The sequence below is a fragment of the Pieris rapae genome, chromosome 5 (assembly GCF_905147795.1).
Source record: "Pieris rapae chromosome 5, ilPieRapa1.1, whole genome shotgun sequence".
NCBI classification, from domain to species: domain Eukaryota; kingdom Metazoa; phylum Arthropoda; class Insecta; order Lepidoptera; family Pieridae; genus Pieris; species Pieris rapae.
The window spans coordinates 1,866,799-1,891,567 of NC_059513.1; the positions used below are offsets into that span (position 1 = coordinate 1,866,799).

General features: G+C 39.9%; 1 protein-coding gene across 1 annotated transcript in view; it reads left to right on the plus strand.

The window, feature by feature from the left end:
• Positions 1-24,769, plus strand: part of LOC110996336 (low-density lipoprotein receptor-related protein 1B) — a 57,096-nt gene that overhangs the window by 17,472 nt on the left and 14,855 nt on the right. The window contains exons 20-52 of the mRNA XM_045628375.1: positions 31-195; positions 515-765; positions 1,603-1,840; positions 3,225-3,470; positions 4,020-4,429; positions 5,629-6,018; positions 6,545-6,701; positions 7,402-8,012; positions 8,319-8,460; positions 8,975-9,151; positions 9,620-9,748; positions 10,412-10,678; positions 11,347-11,483; positions 12,059-12,213; positions 12,361-12,460; positions 13,268-13,427; positions 14,029-14,131; positions 14,841-14,971; positions 15,571-15,775; positions 16,452-16,656; positions 17,225-17,411; positions 17,798-18,061; positions 18,689-18,830; positions 19,133-19,518; positions 20,020-20,114; positions 20,212-20,503; positions 20,828-20,989; positions 21,457-21,628; positions 21,858-21,940; positions 22,012-22,707; positions 22,862-22,989; positions 23,226-23,564; positions 23,670-24,721. Coding sequence (XP_045484331.1) covers positions 31-195; positions 515-765; positions 1,603-1,840; positions 3,225-3,470; positions 4,020-4,429; positions 5,629-6,018; positions 6,545-6,701; positions 7,402-8,012; positions 8,319-8,460; positions 8,975-9,151; positions 9,620-9,748; positions 10,412-10,678; positions 11,347-11,483; positions 12,059-12,213; positions 12,361-12,460; positions 13,268-13,427; positions 14,029-14,131; positions 14,841-14,971; positions 15,571-15,775; positions 16,452-16,656; positions 17,225-17,411; positions 17,798-18,061; positions 18,689-18,830; positions 19,133-19,518; positions 20,020-20,114; positions 20,212-20,503; positions 20,828-20,989; positions 21,457-21,628; positions 21,858-21,940; positions 22,012-22,707; positions 22,862-22,989; positions 23,226-23,564; positions 23,670-24,721 — 8,377 coding nt within the window. The remainder of the gene's footprint in view (positions 1-30; positions 196-514; positions 766-1,602; positions 1,841-3,224; positions 3,471-4,019; positions 4,430-5,628; positions 6,019-6,544; positions 6,702-7,401; positions 8,013-8,318; positions 8,461-8,974; positions 9,152-9,619; positions 9,749-10,411; positions 10,679-11,346; positions 11,484-12,058; positions 12,214-12,360; positions 12,461-13,267; positions 13,428-14,028; positions 14,132-14,840; positions 14,972-15,570; positions 15,776-16,451; positions 16,657-17,224; positions 17,412-17,797; positions 18,062-18,688; positions 18,831-19,132; positions 19,519-20,019; positions 20,115-20,211; positions 20,504-20,827; positions 20,990-21,456; positions 21,629-21,857; positions 21,941-22,011; positions 22,708-22,861; positions 22,990-23,225; positions 23,565-23,669; positions 24,722-24,769) is intronic.

A 24,769-nucleotide genomic window follows, 5' to 3' on the forward strand; every position in this document is an offset into this window, starting at 1 on the left:
TTAAATACGTGTTTTTACCAAAACATTTAGATTGTCGTGATGGGTCTGACGAAAGCGGTGCGTGGTGCGCGCGCGTCGAATGCGGCGCCGCGCAATTCGCGTGCGCACGTTCAAGACGCTGTCTCCCTGCAACTTGGCGGTGTGATGGCGCACCAGATTGTGGCCCACAAGATCGGAGTGACGAGCAAAATTGCGGTATTTATACGAATACGATTGGAATTCAAACATTATTTATAGCCATATCAGAATATGCTATTGTTTTTGTTAATCTACGCTATCTGATTCTGTGTGCCCACGGCAAAGGCCTCCCCATTTTTTAGTGTTAAAATTTAAATTTAAAAGGACATGACAATCTTCGAATGATCTGGCACTATTGGTAAGTATATAGTCGATCTCATTTTTAAAGCGCCCGAACTCAAACATACGTCGCTTTAAAATATAAAGTTTATGCCTAGCAATAAGGGAGCTTTCAAGTATTACGTCATGCAATTTTTGGAAACTTGTCATTTTACAGAATCCGTGGAATGTTCAAGTGTAATGTTCAAATGTACGAATGGGGCGTGCGTGCCATGGGAGTACTACTGCGATGGACACGCTGATTGCGCGGACGCATCTGATGAGGTTGCCTGTCGCGGACCAGCACGTCACACGACGTCCACTACCGCCGCGCCTGCACGACGCAGGGGTCACACGGGCCAGGAAGACCGTGGAGGCCTATGTGAGCCTCATGAGTTCCAGTGTAATAACGGAGAGTGTATTCGACAGGTATATAGTTAATATAGTTATCAGCACCTATAAGCCTTAAAGAGTCCTATAATGAATAGTATCCACCTTTCGTCTCTTTCTGTTTACGCTGTGATAAAAAGGGACACATACTGTTTTGCTTTTTTTGTTGAATATCATTAAGTTATCAGCACCTATAAGCCTTAGAGAGTCCTATAATAAACAGTATCCACCTTTCGTCTCGTTCTTTAACGCTGTGATAAAAAGGGACGTAGCTACTGTTTTGCTTTTTGTTGAAAATAATATAGTTATCAGCTCTTACGAAACTCAGAGTCCCATTATAAATAATTACCATCTTTCGTCTCTTTCTTTAACGCTGTGATGAAAAGAGACATAAGTACTGTTTTGCTTTGTTAGTTGAACTTAATATAGTTAAGCTCCTATGAAGCCACAGAGAGATCCTATAAAACACGGTATCCACCTTGCGTCTCTTTCTCTTTACGCTGTGATAAAAAGAGACAGCTACTGTTTTGCTTTTTAAGCTATTGCATAGCTTCTATCGCGGGCCTTGAGCGCGGGGACCGAATCCAGAAATTCCGTAACGAAAAAACCTCACGCTCCCCACTCCGTTTTGTTGACAATACTATAGTTATCAGCCCCTATGAACTCTCCAGTGTCTCATGGATAATAGCATACCTGGTAGTAAATATCCAGAGACAAACATATGAAATCAAATCATAGAAATTTCACAGATATTACTGAAAAGTGAGACGTTTTAAAAACATTCTTATTAATTGTAATTTTACCTGAAATATCTTTAAATTTCCTTTGCAAATATTTATCCAAGTTATTTTAAGAATTACGGTTTAACAATTGCAGGAGTTTAGATGTGACGCTCGCGTAGATTGCCTCGATGGCTCTGATGAAGCGGGCTGCGGGGGGATGTCTACTCCCGCTCCAGTATTAACTACCACCCCGATTACCACAGCATCCCCGGTGGATGATTGCGTTTGGCCGGCTCTGCGATGCGATAATGGAACTAGATGTGTGCCACTCTTACAATTGTGTGATGATGCTACCGATTGCGCTGATGGTGCTGATGAAGCTGATCGATGCGGTAAATATATCTATTTAACTAAGTATTTATTGGTACATATAGATTCAAAACTTTGAAGGATTGTCTCTGAACTTTTTTGTCAGATTTTTTTATTTATTGAGAAATATTTGCAGCTTATTATCCTACTTAATATGTTCTTTTTCCGCCTTTAAATAAATTTTTACATGTAGTTAAGGACTAATAAAGCCCAATCGAGAGAGGATTGCCTGTCTTTGGAGGAGGCCTTCACCTATAGAGGAGTTTTTACAGAAGTTAAACTGTTAACTTATTCGCCGCCCTATCCATAAAACTGTTCCCTCTGTAATTAGTGTTAGATGTATACAATACGTGCATATTTTGTTGCGTCCAAATACACACGGAGACACCTTAGTAATCTCAGGACAGACGTATCTTATGAGATAAATAAAAGGAAAACAAGCATTTTTTAAACATATGGTAAAGAAGAATAAAAAAGCGGTAAGAAACTGTCGAAAACGATTCCTGGTGCTAGATTTGGAACTTTATTTTAAAGTGGGGTTTTTACTGAAAATTAAGATAAGTCTAATATATTAAATAAATAGAACGGATGAAGTTATGTTATTGAGTGAGACCGCCGACTCGCATTGTCAGAAGGCTTGCATGTGCGTTGCTGGCCTATTAAAAATTGGTACGCTCTAAATACTTAAGTGACAGCTGGTTCCACATAGTGGTGGTGCGCGGCAGAAATTGTCTTAACAATCGCTTATGGTCGGTATTTTGTATACTGCCTTGACGTCCGATATTAAAACTAACCTACAGGTATTAGTCCGAACAACTCCTCTAAACACTCTCCATGGTAAACGTCGTAAACGATGCAGAGAGGTCGTTCAACTCACCGTTAGGGATCAAATTATTAATTATTAGAAGTGAAACTTCTTTATCGACGTATGTGAGAAATTCTGTAAGAAAATCGTCACGTTTTTCGGTTACGCGCCATGTTGCTTTTTCTATCGAAGTTTAGTATATTATGTAAAATGTAGAATATTATGTAATATATAATTATAATAACAACAATATATTAGTTTTGTTTGAAATAAGAATAACATTATATTAATTTGAAAGTGATAAAATAAAAAGACTTGTTCAAATTTAAGTGAATTTACAAGAAAAGTGAGAGTGATTATACATTTCGTTTTATAAATTAAACACGTATGATAAGTATCAGTGAATGTATATAAATCTGTTAAAATTAGCAAGTATTATAAAATATGACTGAAAAAATTGTTTTTCTTAAGGCTTAAGCCTGATATACCCCATTTTCGTGAAGTTGCAAATAGTAGAAAAATGATATGTCGTAAAGAAGTTTCACTTCTTACCTGTGTACTCTCGTACATACACATATTTTTTATTTATTTAAATTATTTAGGAGAACCAATGTGTGCGGAGAATGGCCCGTGTTCCCATAGCTGTCAGCCAACACCCAGTGGGCCTGCCTGCACGTGTCCACCTCACTTGCACTTACAACGGGACCGACGGACATGTGCGCCTAACCACTTGTGTGAAGAATGGGGCGTTTGCAGTCAGACGTGTCAGCCGCAGAAGAACAGATACCGCTGTACCTGCTATGAGGGGTATCGGCTAGCTGATGATGGATTTACGTGTAAAAGTACAGGTATGAAGTGAAGCTGGAAATGATTGTAACTTATAAAAATATTTATTTTTACCGACTTACAAAAAAGGTTGTTACTTATGTTCCGTAATATGTTAATTAATTTTTGATTTCAAAAGTCTTATCGAGATGACAGATTAAATCAGTAATGTTCCAAATTAGGGAAGTGTCATAATCAATTAAGTATTTTTTGAGATTTTTATTTAATTTAATTACACTTCGTTACCCATTATATACATAATTATACACATAAAAAAGCAAAAATAAGCAGGTTACATAATTAAAGCAACGGGCGGCCTTATCGCTAACAAGCGATTTCTTCCAGGCAACCCAATATGGAACAAAAAAAAAGAAACACCTACAGAGGGTTAAGTACAAGAAGCATAGTTAATTAACAAAAAGAAACCCAGATATCCAGTTCAGTAGTTTTGGTATCCATTCATTGTTCCTTTTTAGATCATACATATTATAAATGGATGTATTTAAGGTATTTAACTGTAGACCTAGTCACTCCCAAAAGGAATATTTATTTGAGGTTTGTCCATTTCGCAGAAAGCACCAGCGCCATGTTAGTCTTCAGCAACAGGCATGAACTGCGAGCAGTAGAACTTGGTTCATTAGCATCACGAGCACTGGTCTCTGCGCTGAAGAATACTATAGCCCTCGATTGGCGACTGGCGGGACCAGAACGAAGGGTTCAGCTATTCTGGACGGACGTGGTCGACGATACCATATACAGGGGAACTATAGTTGACAATGCACTTGGAGACATCACACCAGTGGTTCAGAGGGGTTTGTTGACGGCTGAAGGGTTGGCTGTGGACTGGGTGGCTGGTAATTTGTACTGGGTGGAAAGCGGTCTGCATCAAATAGAAGTGGCGAGAGCTGATGGCCAGCATCGGCGGACTCTGCTCGCTGGTGATATGGATAGCCCAAGGGCTATTGCGATCGATCCTACGAAGGTACTATTTTGTGACAGCTGATCATGGCCAGACCCGGTGGACTGTGAAATGTGTGGTTGAATTTAAATGTATTAAATGTCGGGAGTTTAGCATCGTTTCTCAAAGGGGGGGTAGCAACTAGGTTTTAAAAGCGCGTCGCAATCTGTTGAAACATACAAACTATATAAAGGTACAAAAGTCTGGTTTATTAAAGTAATGAACAAAGTAAACTAAAAAATAATATTACAGTGACGGGGTCGCAAGACTATATAACTTAACTTTTGGATCCTTTTCGTGGGTTGTGACATAAAATGGTTGAGAAACCATGCTGTAAACTTGTAAAGTATATGCCTGGGTCATATAGTATAAATTTGAGCAAGCATTAGTTAAATATATGAGAGGGTGAGATGTTAGAACTATTATAGGCTTGAAGAATCCTTCGCCAGTTTGATCCAAAAGTTTTTTTTACGGGGAAACAATATTTCGGGTAGGCAGAAGTGGGTACTTCATCACCAAATGTTACGGAGATAATTGTTCGTTCGTTTATGGGAAGGTCATATTAGCTCAATATACAAAGTAGTGATTAGCCTTTAGTGACTAACACACGCCACCGGTTTTTACGTCTAAGTTCACGAGTCTTTTCCAAAAGGTGGATAGTCGTGAATCGAACTCATGACCTTAGATTAGGAGTAGCACGCTTAATTCAACACATATTTTTCTTTTAGCGTTTACTTTTTGATGTGAAACATCTATAGCCGCACGTAAAACCGATTTCTGGCGTGGCGACGCATGCCGTGGCGACGCAACGCCACGCTATATGATATACAGTCTAAATGCAGTAGTAAATTTCACATTAAAAATATTTAATGAAAATAATGTTTATTCAACAAATAGTCATCGTTATCTGGAAAAAATCGTAATCTTTTATTTTATCGTTATGACATATTTAGTTTCTATCACAATCTGTTCTTTTCTGCATATTACTTTTACAAAATAATGTCGATGTTTCACATCTGCCAGGCGTCCCGTGACAGCTCACATTTTTTTCTTCTTTATTATGACAATAACCTGATTGTACGTGTTCCGGTCCGGTGGTGGAGAGGCTGCCTATCAGTCTCTCACATACACTTTCAAATGTTATCATCTTAGTTTTAATCATTATAACCTTGTATGTATATTTGAGAGAAGAAATAAAGAAATATATATATCGGATTTTTTAGGGTTTTCTCTTCTGGAGCGATTGGGAACAAAGTGCGCCGCGAATCGAACGTGCAACACTAGCCGGACGCGATCGCAAACGTATTGTACGCGTCGAATCAACGGGCGAGGGCGCATGGCTCAACGGAATCGCTCTAGACCACCGTGCTGAGAGACTTTATTGGATCGACGCACGCTCTGACTCCATACACACTGTTACGTACGCGGGCGAGGACGTACGCGAAGTGTTACGCGGGCACGGGGCCTTGTCACACCCATTTGCGGTCACCGTGTTTGAATCGCACGTGTATTGGACGGATTGGCGAAGTAACAGCGTCGTGCGTGCCAATAAGTGGAACGGATCTGATGTTACCGTTGTGCAACGGACGCTTACCCAGCCTTTTGACCTTAAGGTAGGTTTTATTTATTTTTGAAACATCGTTCAAGTACGTGACGCTTTTTTTGGAGATTTTTGACCATATAACGCGGTCACATCCCCGGCGTTTCCATAACAGTGACTTCGAAAAAATTTTATTAAATTTCAAATAGTAGACAACTTTTCCTTTGATATAATTTGATGTTTTGTTAAATACTCAAAATCTACTTGGTTTATCAACAAATTATTGATTGATTATTTGATTGATTTGGCCAGGTGGCCTATTATGTTGCCCCGAGGCCGCTCAGACCTCTTAATCCGGCCCTGCTCCATACAGTAATGAGTCTATTAAATATGAATTTGCCTCAATTAGGAATCAGACCTGGAGTGTCATTAGATAAATATGTAACGAGTTAGATTCGTCCGCATGAAATCGTATGTATAATGTTCAAACAAGTCCATATATAATATATTAAAATTGGTTCCGAAAGATATGCCTCTTAAATTTTTTTTTAGTTATATTTGTAGGCATGTCTTAATGAATCTTAAATAAATGATTACAGGTGATTCACCCCAGTAGGCAGCCGGCTAATCTCATCAATCCATGCGGCGTCAACAACGGGAACTGCTCACACCTTTGTCTCATAGACACACCCGAACAACGGGTCTGCGCATGTCCACACTTAATGAGGCTTACTGCTGACAATCTTACTTGTGAAGGTAGCATTGATGTTTTATTAATGCTATTAATTTAATGTTTCATTCATTATCCAGTAGATTCGTATTTGATTTGATAAATACTCAAGGGACTAGAGATGAATTTAAAATTATCAAGAATTCAAAATCACAAGCGTTTAAACACATAGGGGAAGATTCAGGAGACTCAAGAGTTTGATCAAAAACCTTTTTTTGAGAGACTTCAGTCTATCACTGTCATGATCAAACATTAACATTAACTGTTTGAAAGAAGACTGGAATCCGAACTAATCTATATCTCATTTATAGGTGTATGTATACAATTACGGGTTTGCTCATGTATATAAGCAAACGATAGATCTGTGAAGATAAGCACTTCAAATTATAGAGAATAGAAAAGATACTATTTCTGAAACTTTAAATTATCGGAATCAATTAACATCAACTATATGTTTGTCTCAAATAGTAAAATGCAACCTAAAACTTCCCCACTTAGTATAAAAAACTGTACCAATTTCAATGTATATGTAAATTATAACTTTTATAAGAAGTAAATGATTAGTTAGTTTATTGCGTTAGTGTGAGTATGCGTGCGGAACCGTCATTGCAACTTGTTCCGACTGTGGACATTTGTCGGAACTCTTTGCAATGACAGGCTTTCCGCACTTGTAATAAAATATACTATATTAGTTTAGGTATCTGTATTTCATGATTTTTTTTCCAGCGGAAAAGCAACTCTTGCTGGTGGGCGTGAGTGGGGCCGTACGCGGTCTTGCTCTAGCAGGCGCCTTAGCACAAGTAGCGCCCACATTGGCTGGCCCTCAATTAACCACGCCCGCATCACTACAAGTCTTCACTCCCGAACACGCCGTATACTGGGCGGACACAGACACAAATGAGATCAAAAGAGCTGACGTGAGAGGTGGTAACGTCGTTGTTATCGCCGACAGTGGGGTATCACATCCGCGCGCGCTTGCAGTACAATGGTCGGCGCGGATTTTGTACGTATGTGCACGTAAGACGCTCGCTGTGGCCGGTCTACTTGGTGAGCGACTTACGCCGTTATACGCTGAACAGTTTAACGTAAGCGCCCTAGCAGTGCACCCGCACACGGGCGACATCTATTGGGCGGCACAGGCTAACGGCGGTGAACGTATCGAGACCGCTAGGGGTGATGGCAGCCAGCGTCGTGTGTTGATCGACTCTAACAACGATGCTCACCTCGCAGGCGTTACGAGTATGACCCTGGATGTTGATAAGGATTTATTGTATTGGGTGAATACAGCATCGGCCAGTATTCAGTATTTGGATCTAAGAACAAACAAGGCGACTACGGTTAGATTTTTTATAGTTTACTTATTTATTTATTCATAATATACTTGCATCGAAAATATTGCACTAAAACCTCAAAGCTACATTGTATACCTTGCCTTGCCTGGCACTGAACCCTAAAACAGGCTTGCATGTCCTCAAAGCATTGTTCATTAATATTAACTTAAACTAACACATAAATTGGTAGATTATATATTTTGAAACTGAATAAGTTTATTTGCCCTTTTTATTGTCATTTGTAGCATTACAAAAAACACATTTCTTTTCTAATAGAACTAGAGGAAATGTATTTCGTTTGTAACGTTATAGTTAGCGCTACCGATGGGTGCACGTCCAACTGCCGTAGAGGTGTACGCGGGCGAAATCATTTGGGCGGATTCGGCTACGGGCGCACTTCTAGCCTGTGCCCAACGAGATTGTGCGCGATTACGTATACTCCGGAATAATACTGGTACGTCATTAAGTAAACATATGATATAGTCTAGATTATCTGTGTAAAATAGGCTTACTATAAACTTAACGATTATCCAGTCGATAAAAAGGCCTATGACCAGTGCTGGGCAGGCTTCTTCTAATTAATTTGCTATATTTGTTTTAAAATAAGTTTTCTTTTGATGATTTGCTTTTTTAAAAGAGTACCGACAGTTTTTGACGCAGGCTTTTTTTCTCGGCCTACACCCTCTGTCTTCTTTGTCTTTTAATGTGGTTTAAGGGAATATCTCTATCTTATATTCCATGATAAACATATTTTATTTTATTTATTTATTTTTTGAATACATATTTTTTTTACCCAATAATTTAAAGAGTTCACAGTTCAGAGTGTGTGTTCTCACATTGCTTTAAATATTTTAAACATTTTGTTAGACTCAGTTTTTACTAAGGATCTTTTATTTTTTTTCTTGTGATGTTCTATCGATATAACAGCACATTATTATCCCTCGATTGAACCATTACACGTTATACAGATGGCGTGATATCACTGCGCGTATACGATGCGAGTGCGCAGAATATAACCTCAAAAAGTGCGTGCGCGAATCGCGGTCCGAAAGAACAATGTGCGCACTTGTGTTTGCCCGTGTCGCGTACTAAATCAGTATGTCGCTGCGCACTGGGTTATCGCCAAAACGGAACTACTTGTTCACGTAAGTTTTTAGGGTTGTAGCACTTTAAATTTTAGAGATTGTTTATTTTGGAGGGACTCTCAATTTTCTCTTAGGATCTGTAATTTTTTGAAATTTTTTGACGTGACAACGTCTAATCGATGGACGCCGGCTGCACGTACAAAAAACTATGACTCATTGCACGCTTGCGCCGTATCTATCTCTCTTTCTCTCGAGTATGCAATTATTTCATCAATATTTCGTTAACGTTGTCACGTTAAACTATCGTCCGTACACTAACTATACCGACAAATATTTTATTAAATTATTTGTTGTAATTATTCAGATCTAATACTTATTCATTAAATTAACTTTAGTTATCTCTTACTTAATATTTTAATGAAGTCATATATCAAGTGAGAGTGGAGATTATCAGAATAAATTAAAATAACATTGTTTTATATTTGAATTATTTTGCAAGTATAACAATGGGCGTGTGTTTTTCTTTAGCTATCGAACCTGCATTAATTTACTCACTGAGCTGGGAACTGCGTGGTGTTTCCCTGAAGGGGTCAGTCGAAGATGCCCTGACACCTCTGCCACAGGTCACTTCAGCAGCCGCTATCGACTATTACGCTAGTACGTATACCTTCACAACGATACAACTTTTTTTTTATTTAGAAATATATATTCACTGTGATAATTTAAATTCTAGTTTCTTTTTGCGCAGAATGGTTTTGCTCGTAAAGTATTGGTAGGCTACAAACCAATTATTTTGATAAACGTAGCAATATATAATGTTAATTTTCAATAACAAATGAAACATATTTTTATATGAGAATTTAATGAAATATGAGAGTATTGGCCTAGTGGCTTTAGCGTGCGACTCTCATACCTGAGGTCGTAGGTTCGATCTCCGGCTGTGCACCAATGGACTTTCATTCTATGAGCGCATTTAACATCTGCTCGAACGGTGAAGGAAAACATCGTGAGGAAACCGATATGTCTTAGACCCAAAAAGTCGACGACGTGTGTCAGGCACTGGAGGCTGATCACCTACTTGCCTATTAGATTTAAAAATGATCATGAAACAGATTCAGAAATCTGAGGCCAAGACCCAAAGAGGTTTTAGCGCCACTGATTTATTTAATAACATATTGAAAAGGTTTTCTTCTTAGTATTATTACTAGCTTAGAACAAATGTCTTCAATGTCGTTTTAAATTTGGTAATATTTCTTATGAATAAATATGAAACTATAGTTCAATAGATTTGTTTAGTTATTTATACTGACCATTTCCCAGAGGAGGAGTGGTTATATTGGGCGGACCCAGAAGCAGGGGCGGTGTGGCGAGTCCAACGAGATGGTTCCAAACGCCAGAGGGTGCTTCAGCAGGCGGATGGAGGGAATGAAGAAGGGCTCCCCCTTTACTCTTTAGCGGCCCTAGCCGTGGATTGGTTAGCGGGGAACTTGTATTGGAGTGACCCAGCTAGAGCACTTCTAATGGTTGCCCGGCTTGATGGGTCACATCGATATGTATTGAAAGATACGGACCCATTTGTTGCTACAAGTAAGTTTTTGCGTAGGGAATCTGACAGACGTCCTATACACACGTCTTACATACGAAATTTCATCGAAATACATCCAGCCGTTTAGGAGTTCAATAACAAACACATGCACGGAAGAGTTATATATATACCAGATGTTTATTATTTTTTTTTTATAGAACAGGGGGCAAACGGGCACGAGGCTCACCCGATGTTAAGTCATACCGCCGCCCATGGACACTCTCAATGCCAGAGGGCTCGCGAGTGCGTTGCCGGCCTTTTAAGAATATTTATGCTGTATTGATAAATAACCTAGATGCCGATTGTAGCGCCGTCAGCCGGGCTTATTTGTCAATCTAAACCATCCAGGGTGCCACTCAAAAATTAAATAAAAAAAATACAAAAAAGTTTATTGAAATCGGTCATCTGTTTCAGTTCAGTGACATACACACGTATAAAGATCTCTCTGTCTGCTAACTTGTAAAGCTTTTAAGATAAAGCTCGTAAAATGCCTGTTTACGAAACAACTGGTGTGAACTATGTGAACGTCTCCCTTGTTTAAAATGTTACAAGCAGTAAATGTAAAATTAAATTCATTTAATATTTCTTTTTTTTGACGTTCATAAGTGTACATTGTTACCTACATGAATAAATAAATTTTGAATTTTGATTTATCAATATTGTCCTTTAGCCTTGGCGGTTGACGCGGCTCGTGGTTGGCTTTTCATGTCGGGAGGAGGTTGGATACAACGGACCAGACCTGATGCTTCAGATCCCGCTTTGCTGTACAATGGGACAGCCGTTGCTCATATTGCAATTGACACTGAGGTAAAACAAATATATATATATATATTTTTTTTTATAGAACCGGGGGCAAACGGGCAGGAGGCTCACCTGATGTTAAGTGATACCGCCGCCCATGGACACTCTCAATGCCAGTGGCGCGAGTGCGTTGCCGACCTTTTAAGAATTGTCGAATTGAATTGAATATGTCGCAAATCAGAGAGTTAATTTAATCACTAGTGACTAAGGCCGGCTACGCACTCGCGAGCCCTCTGGCATTGAGAGTGTCCATGGGCGGCGGTATCACTTAACATCGGGTGAGCCTCCTGCCCGTTTGCCCCCTGTTCTATAAAAAAAAAGTTCAGGACGTTGTTGTATGGGGTTTTTTCATGAACTGTAAATTATGCCTAATTAAAATAACGACGTGAATTGATTGTGATTGTAGATCCTATTTCATTGAGCTTTTAATATGTCAAGTGTAAAAGCCAAAATTTAACGCGTAGATCCGTTCGTAAAAATTGTATTGAACTTTGACGTACGTCATAGTTACGTACGCTAAGTTTTGACCCCGATTTTTCGACATCGTATTTCCTCTATGTAATTTTTTAATGTTTCCTTAGAACGAGATGGTGTACTGGGTGGAATGGTGGGATGAACCGTCAGTATGGTGCGTACCATATTCTGGTGGTGTTCGACGCAGAGTATGGCGTGGTGCACCTCTTCATCGACCTGTCGCTATTGCAGTATCTGCTGGAAATCTATACTGGCTTGACACGTGAGCTAATAATTTTAATACTCCACATTGTTTTATCAGATAGATTACATGCGTGTTAAACGGACATTTTTGGATAAATAATTTTATTGACATAGTACTTTTAATTTATGTAGACAGGTAAATTAAAAATACTAAACATTATTTCAGGACGTTAGCTGACGGTAGCGTTGCACGGGCGCCGATCTCCAATTTGAAGAATTACACTTTGCTGGTTGACAATGTTGGAGACAGTCTGAAAGATCTTGTGGTGAGTAAAAATGTATTTGAGAGAAAGAAAGAAAGAAATAACTTTATTAGACACAAAATACATTAATGTTTCTATAAAGTAGAGTGCACTGGCCCCCACACTAGGATTCCCTGTGTTGTGGGCAGCCAGTCTCTTCCTTTTACATCTAAACGGTACTTAATTAATTAATTTTACTTAACAAATTTATACCTATACTATTTTTGTACGATAAGAATGTTTTCTGTATTAGTATAGGACAGCTTAACAAGATATTTTTTGAGTTTTTTAGTGAAAGTATGTAATGTGATTTTCGAAATGTTAGTGATAATTTTATTTTTAATGAAGTGGTTAAAGATGAATGGGCCTCGGAAGGAGAAAAAGCGTTGAGCGAAAAAAGTGCGATTTTTATTTTGCTTATATAAAGGTTTGCGTTTGGTTAGATTTGGTGTAGGGGGTGTTTGTTTCCAAAAAAGCCTGCATATTGCCATCAAATATAGTTTTATATATTAATTTTAATTTCTTTATATATTAATTTTTACTCACCACAATAAGTAAAGGTTGACCTTGTTTGAAATGTATTATTAAATAATAGTCTATATACTACACGGTCAGCTGCTGCGAAATATATGCGCCGCCATATTGGCCTTGGCTGCTATGACGAGCGCCTTTCACTTTATCCCTACTCCGCGGCCGACCGTCACGCGACATGCAACACACAGACAAAAAAATTGAGACGATGTAATAAAAGTTTCACATCGAAGCGAGAGGAATATATTATACAATTACGTATCTGCACATTTTTTTATGTATATGTATTTTTTATTTTAGATTTGGTCAAGTGCGAACCAAAGCGTATCGAGTAGTGCAAATGGATGCGCAATGTCATCTGGTTACGGTGGTTGCGAGGCCCTTTGTCTATGGGACGGATCACGGGCGCGTTGTGCGTGCCCGCACGGAGATCTGGCTTCAGATAATAAGACGTGCAAGCGTAAGTATTTACTTTATTATTTTTTATTGGGATATTTTAGCTACACAGAAGCTGATACGTACGATGAATTAAATATTTTAGTGTTAAACGGTAACATAATAATAATGGATTTGCACGTTGGGGCCGTTCAAGTGTTACGTCATCAGATTTACTTTAATAGATCCCCCCCCCCTTTTCTTTCCTGCAAAAGTAAGCAATGCTCTCAAATCTTAGAATGTAAACGTATAAATTTTTTGTAAGAATCCTCGAAAATGCATGCGACATTTCGTTTACAATGTGTGTAAAAAAAGTAAAGAATTACTTTTGACATTATCACCAAACAAGAAATTTAATAATTTAAAATTTATTGTGTGTGACACAAATATGAAAGAAGAAACGTAATGTTTCGAATTATGTTATGTTTAATGCAAGATTATAATAAAGTCCATGGGCAGCGGTATCACTTAACATCAGGTGAGCCTCCTGCCCGTTTGCCGCCTGTTAAAAAAAAAAGAAATAAGAATATTCTGTTTAATTTTTGTTAGCTAATTAATCTGATGAATTAATAAACTGGTTGTCAACAGACACGGCAAGGTTTTGATTTTGTATGTTTTTGTTTCAGCGTATTCGTCATTTATTATGTACGCACGCGTGTCCAAGATAGACAGCATACACCTTCAGGATGAGAACAATCTTAATTCGCCCTATCCACCTATTGAAAACAAGTTAGTATTCTTTGCTACGCTGGATTTCTTTTTAAACCTATTTCTGGTCTACGTTCTTGATATTGAAGGTCCAATTAATTTAACGAGTTCATTGAAACTGGTTATGCTTATTCGATAAAAGGAGAAAAACTTTTCCGGGAAGTCTAGTAATTTAGAATGAATTGTGTAAAACTTCTCTTGCAATAATGTGTTATTGGAGATGGGATGTACCCAATACTTTCGATTCCGCTTCTTTTTTTTTATCCTTTGTATTAAGTATAAGGCAATTATAATTTTTTTTTTCGACTGATCTCTTCGCCAGCTCTAGTAAATTAATCGATCGGCCAAACCATTTGTTGGCTAGTCTGCGCGCTCGCGACCAACCCAACTGTTTTGTTGGTACAGTGTGCGCACGATCAGGCCAACTCGACTAAACTATCGGCCGACAGTAAGTCTGTAGTCTGCGGGCACCCTTATTGTTCCAAATTAGGGTTGCCAAGAAAATTTTTGTAGCGATAGGACCGTCCGTTGCCTAATTACTCATGTGACCTGCTGTATATATATACAATATGTAAATGTTTTAAATATGTTTTTAATGATCAGTTTATTATATTAGTATATTCAGTCATTTTATTTTTTCTGTTGGTACGGGAACACAATAATTTACAATTGCTGACGTCACACATACTTTTACTTTTATTAATATTAACTGTGTGTCTTTTGTTTTTAGGACTCTCATGCGAAATGCGATCGCTTTGGCGTACGAGTATGACACTCAAACGTTGCTGTATTCCGATATACAACGCGGTTCCATCAATATCGTTCATTTCAACGGTTCCGGACATTCCGTATTGCTTGACAGTAAGTCCTGCTGCTATCTTAGAGATTCCAATATAACATATAAAAAATATTTTATATAATTTTAACGTTTAAAAATGCGTATACCATCTGATTAAAATTATTTATAACATAATTCTATATAAGATAATTCAAGTATGTTTAAATAGATTTTTGATCCTTTAATTGTTTTAAGTAGATCATTTAAACATTTAAACACGTTTCTGTTTCAATCTTCTTCTTATCTGTGTGTCCTTTTTTAGAAAAGATCTCTTTCAAATCCCACCATCCCTCGCTGCACTGTGCAAAACTCTGCAATGTACCACCTGTTGTTTCTTTAATTTGTCTCCCTGTTTTTCGTTTTCTGTACCTTGGCCCCGCCAATTTACTTAATAAATACATTTAAACAGATGTACTCATCCCATTGAATTTTTACGTTTACCAGTATTAAGAAAATTATAAGTACTACAACAATAGTTCTCCTTACGTGATCAAAAATATCTAAGAGTAATAAATTGACGTTTGCAAGAAAACACAATTTTCCATAGATAAAAAAAGGCATAAAACTAAGCCATTCCCATATCTCTTATAGATTTGTATATTAATTAGCCCTATAATTTCAGAATGTGGAGCTGTGGAGGGCATGGTAGTATCATTGACGACGGGTACGTTATATTGGACGTGCGCGTCGTGCGGGGCGATACGTTCAGCGCCGTTGGCAGAATTGAGAAACGCAGCACCAGCACATCGACCTGCCCTTGTACGCACACTGCTGCAGTTGACGACTGCTGATCGACCACGAGCGATCGATTACGATCCTTGCGAGCAGTATGTATTTTTTTTTAAACAGTGTCAGACATGTATGGGCAATATGTATAAAGGTTGAATATATATTTTGTTATCTCGAAAGTTTAATAGTTATTAAATTTAAATAATTGTGCAGTTAATAATATTTGGTTGAATTAAGAAAAAAAAATTTAAACCTTAAGAATAATACGTAAAGTGTCTGTTAAACCAGATACACCAGACATTTAGGTTTAAAAACTATTTTCTCCAAACAGACAAAAATGTCACTTACATGAGAAACAATACTTGGTACAGGTAAACATAACATTGTAGTCGTTCAATATTTACACATAATCATAAATCGTACATGCAACAAACCCAAAAGTAAAAGAAACCAAAGATACACGAATAAAAACCAATTATAAAGAAATAAAAGTAAATTAAATTAAAAGTACCCAGCCTCGTTTTGAATACATTGAAAGAAATAATATTTTTTTATTTTTGTGGGTAGTTTATTATACAGCTGTGCGCCTTCGTAAGTAAACATTTTTTTGCACAAACAATGTTGCACTACCTAAAATACGCACGAACTACGGCAAAAAAATGTTTACTACCGAAGGCGCGCAGCTGTATAATAAACTACCCACAAATATAAAAAAAAAATATTATTTCTTTCAATGTATTCAAAATTTATGTATTTAACTATACCATATTGCAGCCGTGTGTACTGGACAAACTGGAACGAAAAGCGTCCGCGTATTTCTCGTGTGCATTCAACCGGCCGTGGCGCTTCGGACGTTATAACGACGGACATTCTGATGCCCAACGCGCTCGCACTCGAACACGACGCACGCTTACTGTACTGGGCCGATGCACGATTAGATAAGATTGAACGCGCCAGATATGATGGATCGCATCGACGGGTAAGTTTCACTCTGTAAACATATTTTTGTCATTCTTTACTATTACGTATATATATATTTTTTTTTCAATGTTAGTAATAGTTAATAAGTTATTTTTAACTTCTATTATTAATTTTCTCCTATACTATTATATTTTAATATTTCTAGTTTAAAGTTTAATGTTTAAAGAACTTTATTTCTCATTACAAGAAAATATTTTATTTACATGAGAAACTTAATATGTATATATACGAGCGAGATACACGTCGCCATTAGTCGTCTTAATTTTAGTCAACTGTGTTCATTCTAACATGCATTTTTACTGCCTTTTTGAATTTGTCAAACACTCCAATATTGCGACATTGAGATCGTAATTGTTTTAATAATTGCACACTCTCATGCCTAATAGATTTCTTCTAATAATTTATACGCGGCTTCGCAACTATGGAGAGAGTTATTTAAATTTTTTTAAATAACTCTCCAATTCAGAGAGTTATATATATATTAATATAGTAATAATAATAGTATTAAAAAAATATTGGTCCATAAAACCTCTTCGTTTTTAAATAAATTTTAAATTTTACAACAGATAGTGACTCGCGCCCGTAGCGAACACCCGTACGCTATAGCAGTGGGGGGAGGATACGTGTTTTGGACAGATTGGGTGTCACGCAGCGTGTTAAGAGCAGACAGACGCTCCGGTGTTGCACGTACGCTACGTCGTAATCTGCCAAGACCTTGTGGGATAGTGCTCATAGCTCCCAATCATCATCAATGTACGTATTTCAAGACACATTATTATTATTGAATATGAATTCAAGTAATGAGAGCAAAGTAACTGTATGCCTAATTCATATTTATTTAACTAACTGCTTTTCGTTTTTATATTAATAAAAAAGGAGAGTGTCTTTAAATTTTAACTCCCATGATTATGTAGTATTAAGATCTTAAGTCAAGTGTACGCAACGAACAAACGTAACGTACGTAAAACTTTCTTTTAGTTAATAATGTTATATTCTTTTTGTAAAAAAATTTTAATAGAATCTATAAATTTTCCTGAAATTCCTCGAGGATTTACTATACAATTACTTCAATTACTTAATAGTAAGTAATTCTGTCTGTATATAAATTTGTTTTTTATATATAATTCTAATAATTTCAGGTTCATTAGACCCATGCGCAGTAATGAATGGTGGATGCGCAGAGCTCTGTGAGATATCAGCTAATGGGCACGCAACGTGCGCGTGCGAAAGTGGTCGCGTACTCGCACGCGATGGACGTGCGTGTCATCCTGCACATGACGTCTGCCCACACGATATGTTTGCGTGTGCCGAAGGTGCCTGCTTGCCTGCCCAACTTGTGTGCGATGGCGTTAACCATTGCAGCCCCGATGCTGATGCTAGCGATGAAGATATTTACTATTGCAGTAAGTTATAGTGTTCAAAGCAATTGTATTAAAAGATTTGCATTGATTTCTCACATGTAGAATGTTATTGAACTCTTAATTTCACATAAGAATCTGTTGTGTTCTAGACCTCTTTAATCATAAAAAATATAACATCGATATTGTACGAGCCATGACTATACATTTTACTCATTAGACTTTCTTAGTTTTAATCTTTAAAATATCTTCACTAGCATTGCATTCATTCGTTACATAGCAATTAACATGTCATTATTTCACTTATATTGATGTACGCGAGTGCTTATATAAAGTAAAACAAAAATCCTCTATTATTTAAAGCACTCCGATCACACAGGAACGGTAATGATATAAAGAAATCAAACTATCATACCTCAATTCTGAATCATAAGGCAAACATAACTTTAAATTTTAGGGCATTGTAAAATAAACCTTAGTACAGTGCAACATTCAAATTAAAATAACTCTGAAGCAGACCGCTAATAGTGATATAGGCTAAGGAATTCAAAAACACATTCGCTTAAAATTTTCTATCTATTTATAACTACTAACTACTACTACTAACATTGCTATGGAACCTTGTTTTCCGAAATAAACAATTAAATTAAATTAAAAAATAACTTCATCCAGCATCCCGTACATGTCCCGAGGACACAATGTCATGTGGGGCAGGTGGACGGTGCGTTCCTGCGTCACGTGTTTGCGACGGCCACGCAGATTGTGATGACGCAGCCGACGAGCGGGACTGCGACTGCGCGTCTGATCAGTACAAGTGAGCATATAGCCTTTTTATGTGTAGGAGAAATATCGTCACTCCATCGATACTGACATCGACAAAATATAAACATCGATATTTTGAAATACGGTTAGAATAACTTTATTTCTCATATGAATTAAAAAATTCGCTTACTGAGAAAAACATTACAAGACTAAATAATTATTACTAGAACGCACAGAAGGTACCTATACAAATATTCACAAAACAAATACAGTAACAAAAATGCAGGTAGACACAACAGACTCGAAACGGTCAACCAAGCAAAAACATAGGTTAAATGAAAAATAAATTAATAGATGCGCTGATGGTGCGTGCGTATCTGCATCTGCACGTTGCGATGGTGCAGCACAATGCGCGGATGGATCAGACGAAGCCGGCTGCGGAGCTGACTCCTGTCGGTCTGGCTCTTTGCGCTGCCTGTCTGGCAGCACGTGCTATCCACCTTCATCCCGATGCGATGGCCACTTCGACTGCGCGGATGAGAGCGATGAAGCTGATTGTCCAGCTGGAAGTACAATATCCTTTGAATCAAACCAGGGTTTTGACACCCAACCGTTGTTGGGATGTCATTCAGGCCAGTATCGTTGTGGCGGTGCGGGGGCCGTCGAGTGTATTCCCTTAGCTTGGTTGTGCGATGGACGTCTGGACTGTACTGATGGATCAGATGAGGCTTCACATTGCAGTAAGTTGTTTGATGAATTTCTTCTGATCCTTCCTTCTCTTTCTATTTTTTATTTTAAATTTTCTATCATTTTATTTTACTTTTATATACCTACCGTGATTTAATTAAATATTTTAATGTTTCATTATTTCACTTAATTATACGGTATTTACAATTTTCTTAACCTATATAATAATACTGAAAAAATTATTAAACAGAAAATTAAATAAATTTGAAAAGTTACGTCCCTGTGGCTGGTGTATGTGGCGCCGGCTGCATTAGCATTTCCTCACTGTATTTTAGTATTTCTCTGTTATTTGTAATTATGTAGTTCTATCGAATTTATGACTAAACATAAATAAAGCTCAAAATTCATAGTGAACAAATTATCTTATAATCGTTCTGTAAGTTCTGTTTTTAACAGACCTTACAGAATATGTGAGAATTACCTATAAAAGTCTTTATATGTCATATAGTATTTCTAAAACAAGTATTTAACATTTTGATCGTATGTTACATTAGGAAGCCGAAACGTAACTTCAGAATGTGTTGGTGGACGCTGCGCATGCGCACCGGGCTCCTTCCGCTGCGCACATTCCGCTGTCTGTCTGTTAGCCGTAAGTATTTTATTAACATAAAAACCGTATATAAAACTATGATAATATACAACCTCCTCATTTAATTATTGTTAATACATTTTTAAATAATTACCAGAGTTTATACTGCGATGGAGATGCGGATTGCGAGGACGGATCAGATGAACCTCCGGGTTGTTCAGCTCGTTCGACTCCCGTCTCGGGATCTCCAGACCCATTGGCTACACCAGATCCGATCAATGGCACAGATAACGTAACAGAATCAGAAGTGATTATTATGTGTGTGGAACCAGGTGCTATTTACTGTTCAGGCCGGTGTGTCCCACCCGCATTGCAATGTGACGGGCGGGACCATTGTCTCGACAGCGGTGGATCCGGGGCTGGCTCTGATGAAGATCCGGTTATGTGTTGTAAGTAAACATTTCGAATACTTTATTCAGGCTTTCTCACCTAAATTTTTGGCGCGCACCATCGTTTAGTGAAATCGCCTGCCCATTGAAGAGTTTCCAAACCAATTCCACTTAGGGTCCTTCAAAAAAAGACCAATTCTTAAAAGTCCGGCAACGCACTTGCGAGCCTCCTGCCCGTTTGCCTCCCATTATATTAAAAAACAGAAATCTTCTTTTCATTAGTTCTTCACTGGAGGTTGTGTTGGTGTTGTATTCGAACATTATGTCTTAACATCCATACTAACTGAAATATTAAATCAGTAGATAACTGCTGTATTATTTCAGCATCATACGCTCGAGAATTCGGTTCCGAGGCAGAAGCGGCGGTATCACGGGGGACGTGCGGCCGCGGCGAATGGCGATGTGGGAATGGCGCGTGTGTTCTGCAAACCGCACTTTGTGACGGCCTGGACTCGTGCGGAGATTTTACGGACGAAACACATTGTAGTACGTAGATTTGTACGTTAAAAGTGGGGGTATTTAAATGGCGGAAACAGGCCTAGTAGTGAGCCGAGTGGATTTTACTAACTTTGGAGGACATATATTTCGCTGTTTCGCTTCGTTTGTTTTAAAAATACATTTTACATGGTTTTTGTTATGTTTGTTTATATCTCCTGTATTATGTTCTGAATATTTAACTTGTTTCGTAATAAAGGACGATTTCGTACTTACGCACATCTCGATCTCACAAAGATCGATTACGTACTGACGATATTGCTAGCATGCACGCTTTCGACACAGTCAATAAATATTGACAGATCTTGATGAATCACAAAAATCTAGATTTTATGTCAATATGCTCAATATTTAATTTTGCCGCGTTTACACATCAATATATATATTGACGAGAACTCAAGGATCGCGATATATAATGACCGTCTGACCTCTGCCATAGAAGATCATTTCCTTTGCAGATATAGACGAGTGCCAAGTGGGCAACGGTGGGTGCGCTCACAACTGTACGGAGCTGTCCGTCGGCCGGGCTTGTTGGTGTCAGCCAGGGTGGAGGAGAAGCGGAGTAGGGGGAGCCGAATGTCAGGATGTAGACGAGTGCGCTGAAGATGAACCCTGCGAACATCACTGCAGGTAACTCTTATGTGTTTCTGATTAAAAAAATTTTTCTATAAGATTTGTTATTTCTTAAACTGTTACCTTGAATAGGTTCACCAATTGAGATAACTGAAATAAAATAATAAAACAGGTTTAATAAGGCAGCTTTTCAGGGCCTGGGTTTGAACTATTGCTTACATTTTGATTTCATTTGAATGCTTTATTCTCTTAAATAGGTAAATATATATATTGATTCCCCTTTTAGAAATTCCATCGGAAGTTTCAAATGCTCCTGCACAGCAGGCTATCGCCTTATGGAAGATGGTGTCAGCTGCATTCCTATATCATGTGAGTTTTTTTACTAGCAATCTAAAAATTTATCGTAACTGAATATTATGATAACAATTTTCCTTCAACAGCGATAAAGGCGACCCTCATCTTCACGAACCGGTACTACATCCGCCGTACTGCTCTCCGCTTAGACAACGATGTAAGCGAGGCCAGCACATCACTACTCGTACATAACCTTACGAACGCCGTTGCCCTGGACGCGTTATGGGTGCGCGGCTGTCTCTACTGGAGCGACGTCACCCGTCTCGGAAGTTCTATTAAACGCGTCTGTCGACCTGCTGCCTTACACGCACCTCTGACGCCGACGTTTTCCCCCGCACCTACACTTCCAACTGCGTTACGTCCGGAGGAGTATTCTGTGGTAGCCGGCGCGACACTCCAAAATCCGGACGGATTGGCCGTCGATTGGGTCGCGGGAAACGTATACTGGTGCGATAAGGGCACGGACACGATCGAAGCGGCGAAATTGGATGGACGTCACCGGCGTGTAATTATCCGCAGTGGGTTGCGTGAGCCAAGGGCGTTGGCTTTACACCCAGCAGTTGGCCGCTTGTACTGGTCGGATTGGGGCACTGAGCCACACATAGGCCGGGCCGGGATGGACGGCTCGCAGCGTAAAATTATCATTTCGACGAACCTCGGCTGGCCCAATGCCCTCACCGTATCGTACGCCTCTAAGGAGCTCTATTTTGCGGATGCGCGTGAAGATTACATTGCAGTCGCTGACCTGGATGGAAATCATGTTAGGATACTGCTCTCTCGAGGTGAGATTTCTGAATGATTATTCTATAGTTATTTTATTACAACTATGTAACTACCGAACTGCACAGTGCCAGAAGTATTTCCAATTTACGACTTTTAAGGTGTTTTACATAAATTTATTTTTAATTGAATTTTGTTTTTCAAATCACGTGACAGATCGCATGCCATGGCTTCGTCTCCATCACGTTTTCGCGATAGCGGCTTGGGCAGGCCGCGTGTACTGGAGTGACTGGGAGACACGGGCTATTGAGAGTTGCCGCCGCAGACCGGATATGAATTACAATGTAAGAGAACTACTTTAAACGCTTTTTAGAACAGGCCTGGAGCTTCAAACAAATCGAGTGCCAGACTCGCCATCGCCGATCAATCACAATAGAGTGACGAGTTTCGTCTTTCATAGATAGATACACTATTTTTTCTCAAGTACCCCGCACTAAACTTTCTATCCGTTTTGTATTTCACGAAAGTGAGGAACTTTTATTTGAACCTGGAATACTAGACGTTAACTCGATGTCTACAGGAAACGGGAGAGCAACCGGCGTGGCGTGGAGGTGCTTGGCGATGCCGCACTGAAGCGCGTGCTGTTCACAAACCCATGGATTTACGTGTGCTGCATCCGGCACGTCAACCACTATCACCCGAGTTGACCTTGGCATGTGAGCGACTCAACTGTTCCGGCTTATGTCTTTTGAGTCCCGCCGAAAAGGATGACGAAGGGGCAGTGGCCCGCTGTGCCTGTCCCGAGCACTGGGCGCTAGAAGCGGATGGACGCTCTTGTCGACCTAATTGTACCTCCGCTCACTTTGTGTGCGCGAAGGCACTCAAGTGCATCCCTTTCTGGTGGAAATGTGATACCCAGGTACGACTTCTTCTGATTTTCTCTTTTTTACTTCCTCACAGTCGACTACTGTGGTGTGTTTTTTATTTTCAATTATTTCATTTTGATTATTTTTAACATCTCCAGGACGATTGCGGCGATGGATCTGATGAACCCGATTCGTGCCCGGCGTTCCGATGTTCGCCGGGGCAGTTCCAATGCACTAACGGGCGTTGCGTGCACCCTGCGCACATCTGTGACGGTGTGCAACAGTGTGGTGACGGATCCGACGAAACCGACTGCGACCGCTTCACCTGCCTCGCATCGCAGTGGCAGTGCCGAGGGAACCGTACCGCCGGTGTGACCGCCCGCTGCGTTCCCGCCGCCGCTCGATGCGACGGTCGCCCCGACTGCCCGGACGGAGACGACGAGCTCGATTGTCCGCCTCGCACTTGCCCGCCGCAGCACTTCACTTGCGGCAACGGAGCCTGCGTTCCGCTCGTGTGGCTCTGCGATCAAGACTCGGACTGCGAGGACCGATCGGACGAAGGTGCCGTGTGCGAGGCCAGACAGTGCGGCCGGGCCGAGTTCCGTTGCACGTCCGGGCGATGCATCCCTCGCGAGTGGCTCTGCGACGGCGAGCCCGATTGTCCAGCGCGCGAGGACGAAAGCGAGTGCCCGGCCCGGGCCGCCTGCGACGCGACCTACTTCCGCTGCGGGGACGGCCGCTGCGTGCCGGGTCGCTGGCGCTGCGATTTCGAGGAGGACTGCGCGGACGGTTCCGATGAACGGGAGTGCGTGCCGCGCGCCTGCAGCGAGTCGGAGTTCCGCTGCGATAACGGAGAATGTATTCGTGGCGCGCTCCGTTGCTCGGGGGCGCCGGATTGTAGCTCGGGCGAGGACGAAGCGGGTTGTGCTCCGCGATGTGGTGAAGGCGCTCGTGCTTGCCCCACCGGGGGAGAGTGTCTACCTGCCGAATGGTGGTGTGATGGCGAACCCGATTGTCCAGATGGAGCCGATGAAGCGGGTTGTAACGCGACGATAGGAGCGGACGTAGGCCGGTGTGGGGCGCGGTTGACTTGCGGATCGCGGTGTGTGCCCGCAGCGTGGCGCTGTGACGGACGCCGGGACTGCCCCGACGGCAGTGATGAACGACCAGAGCTCTGCGCGAATACAGCCTGTACTCCTCCAATGATCAGGTCAGACCAATTCAATTTAATGTTTCTTGATTTATTTTAAGTAATAGG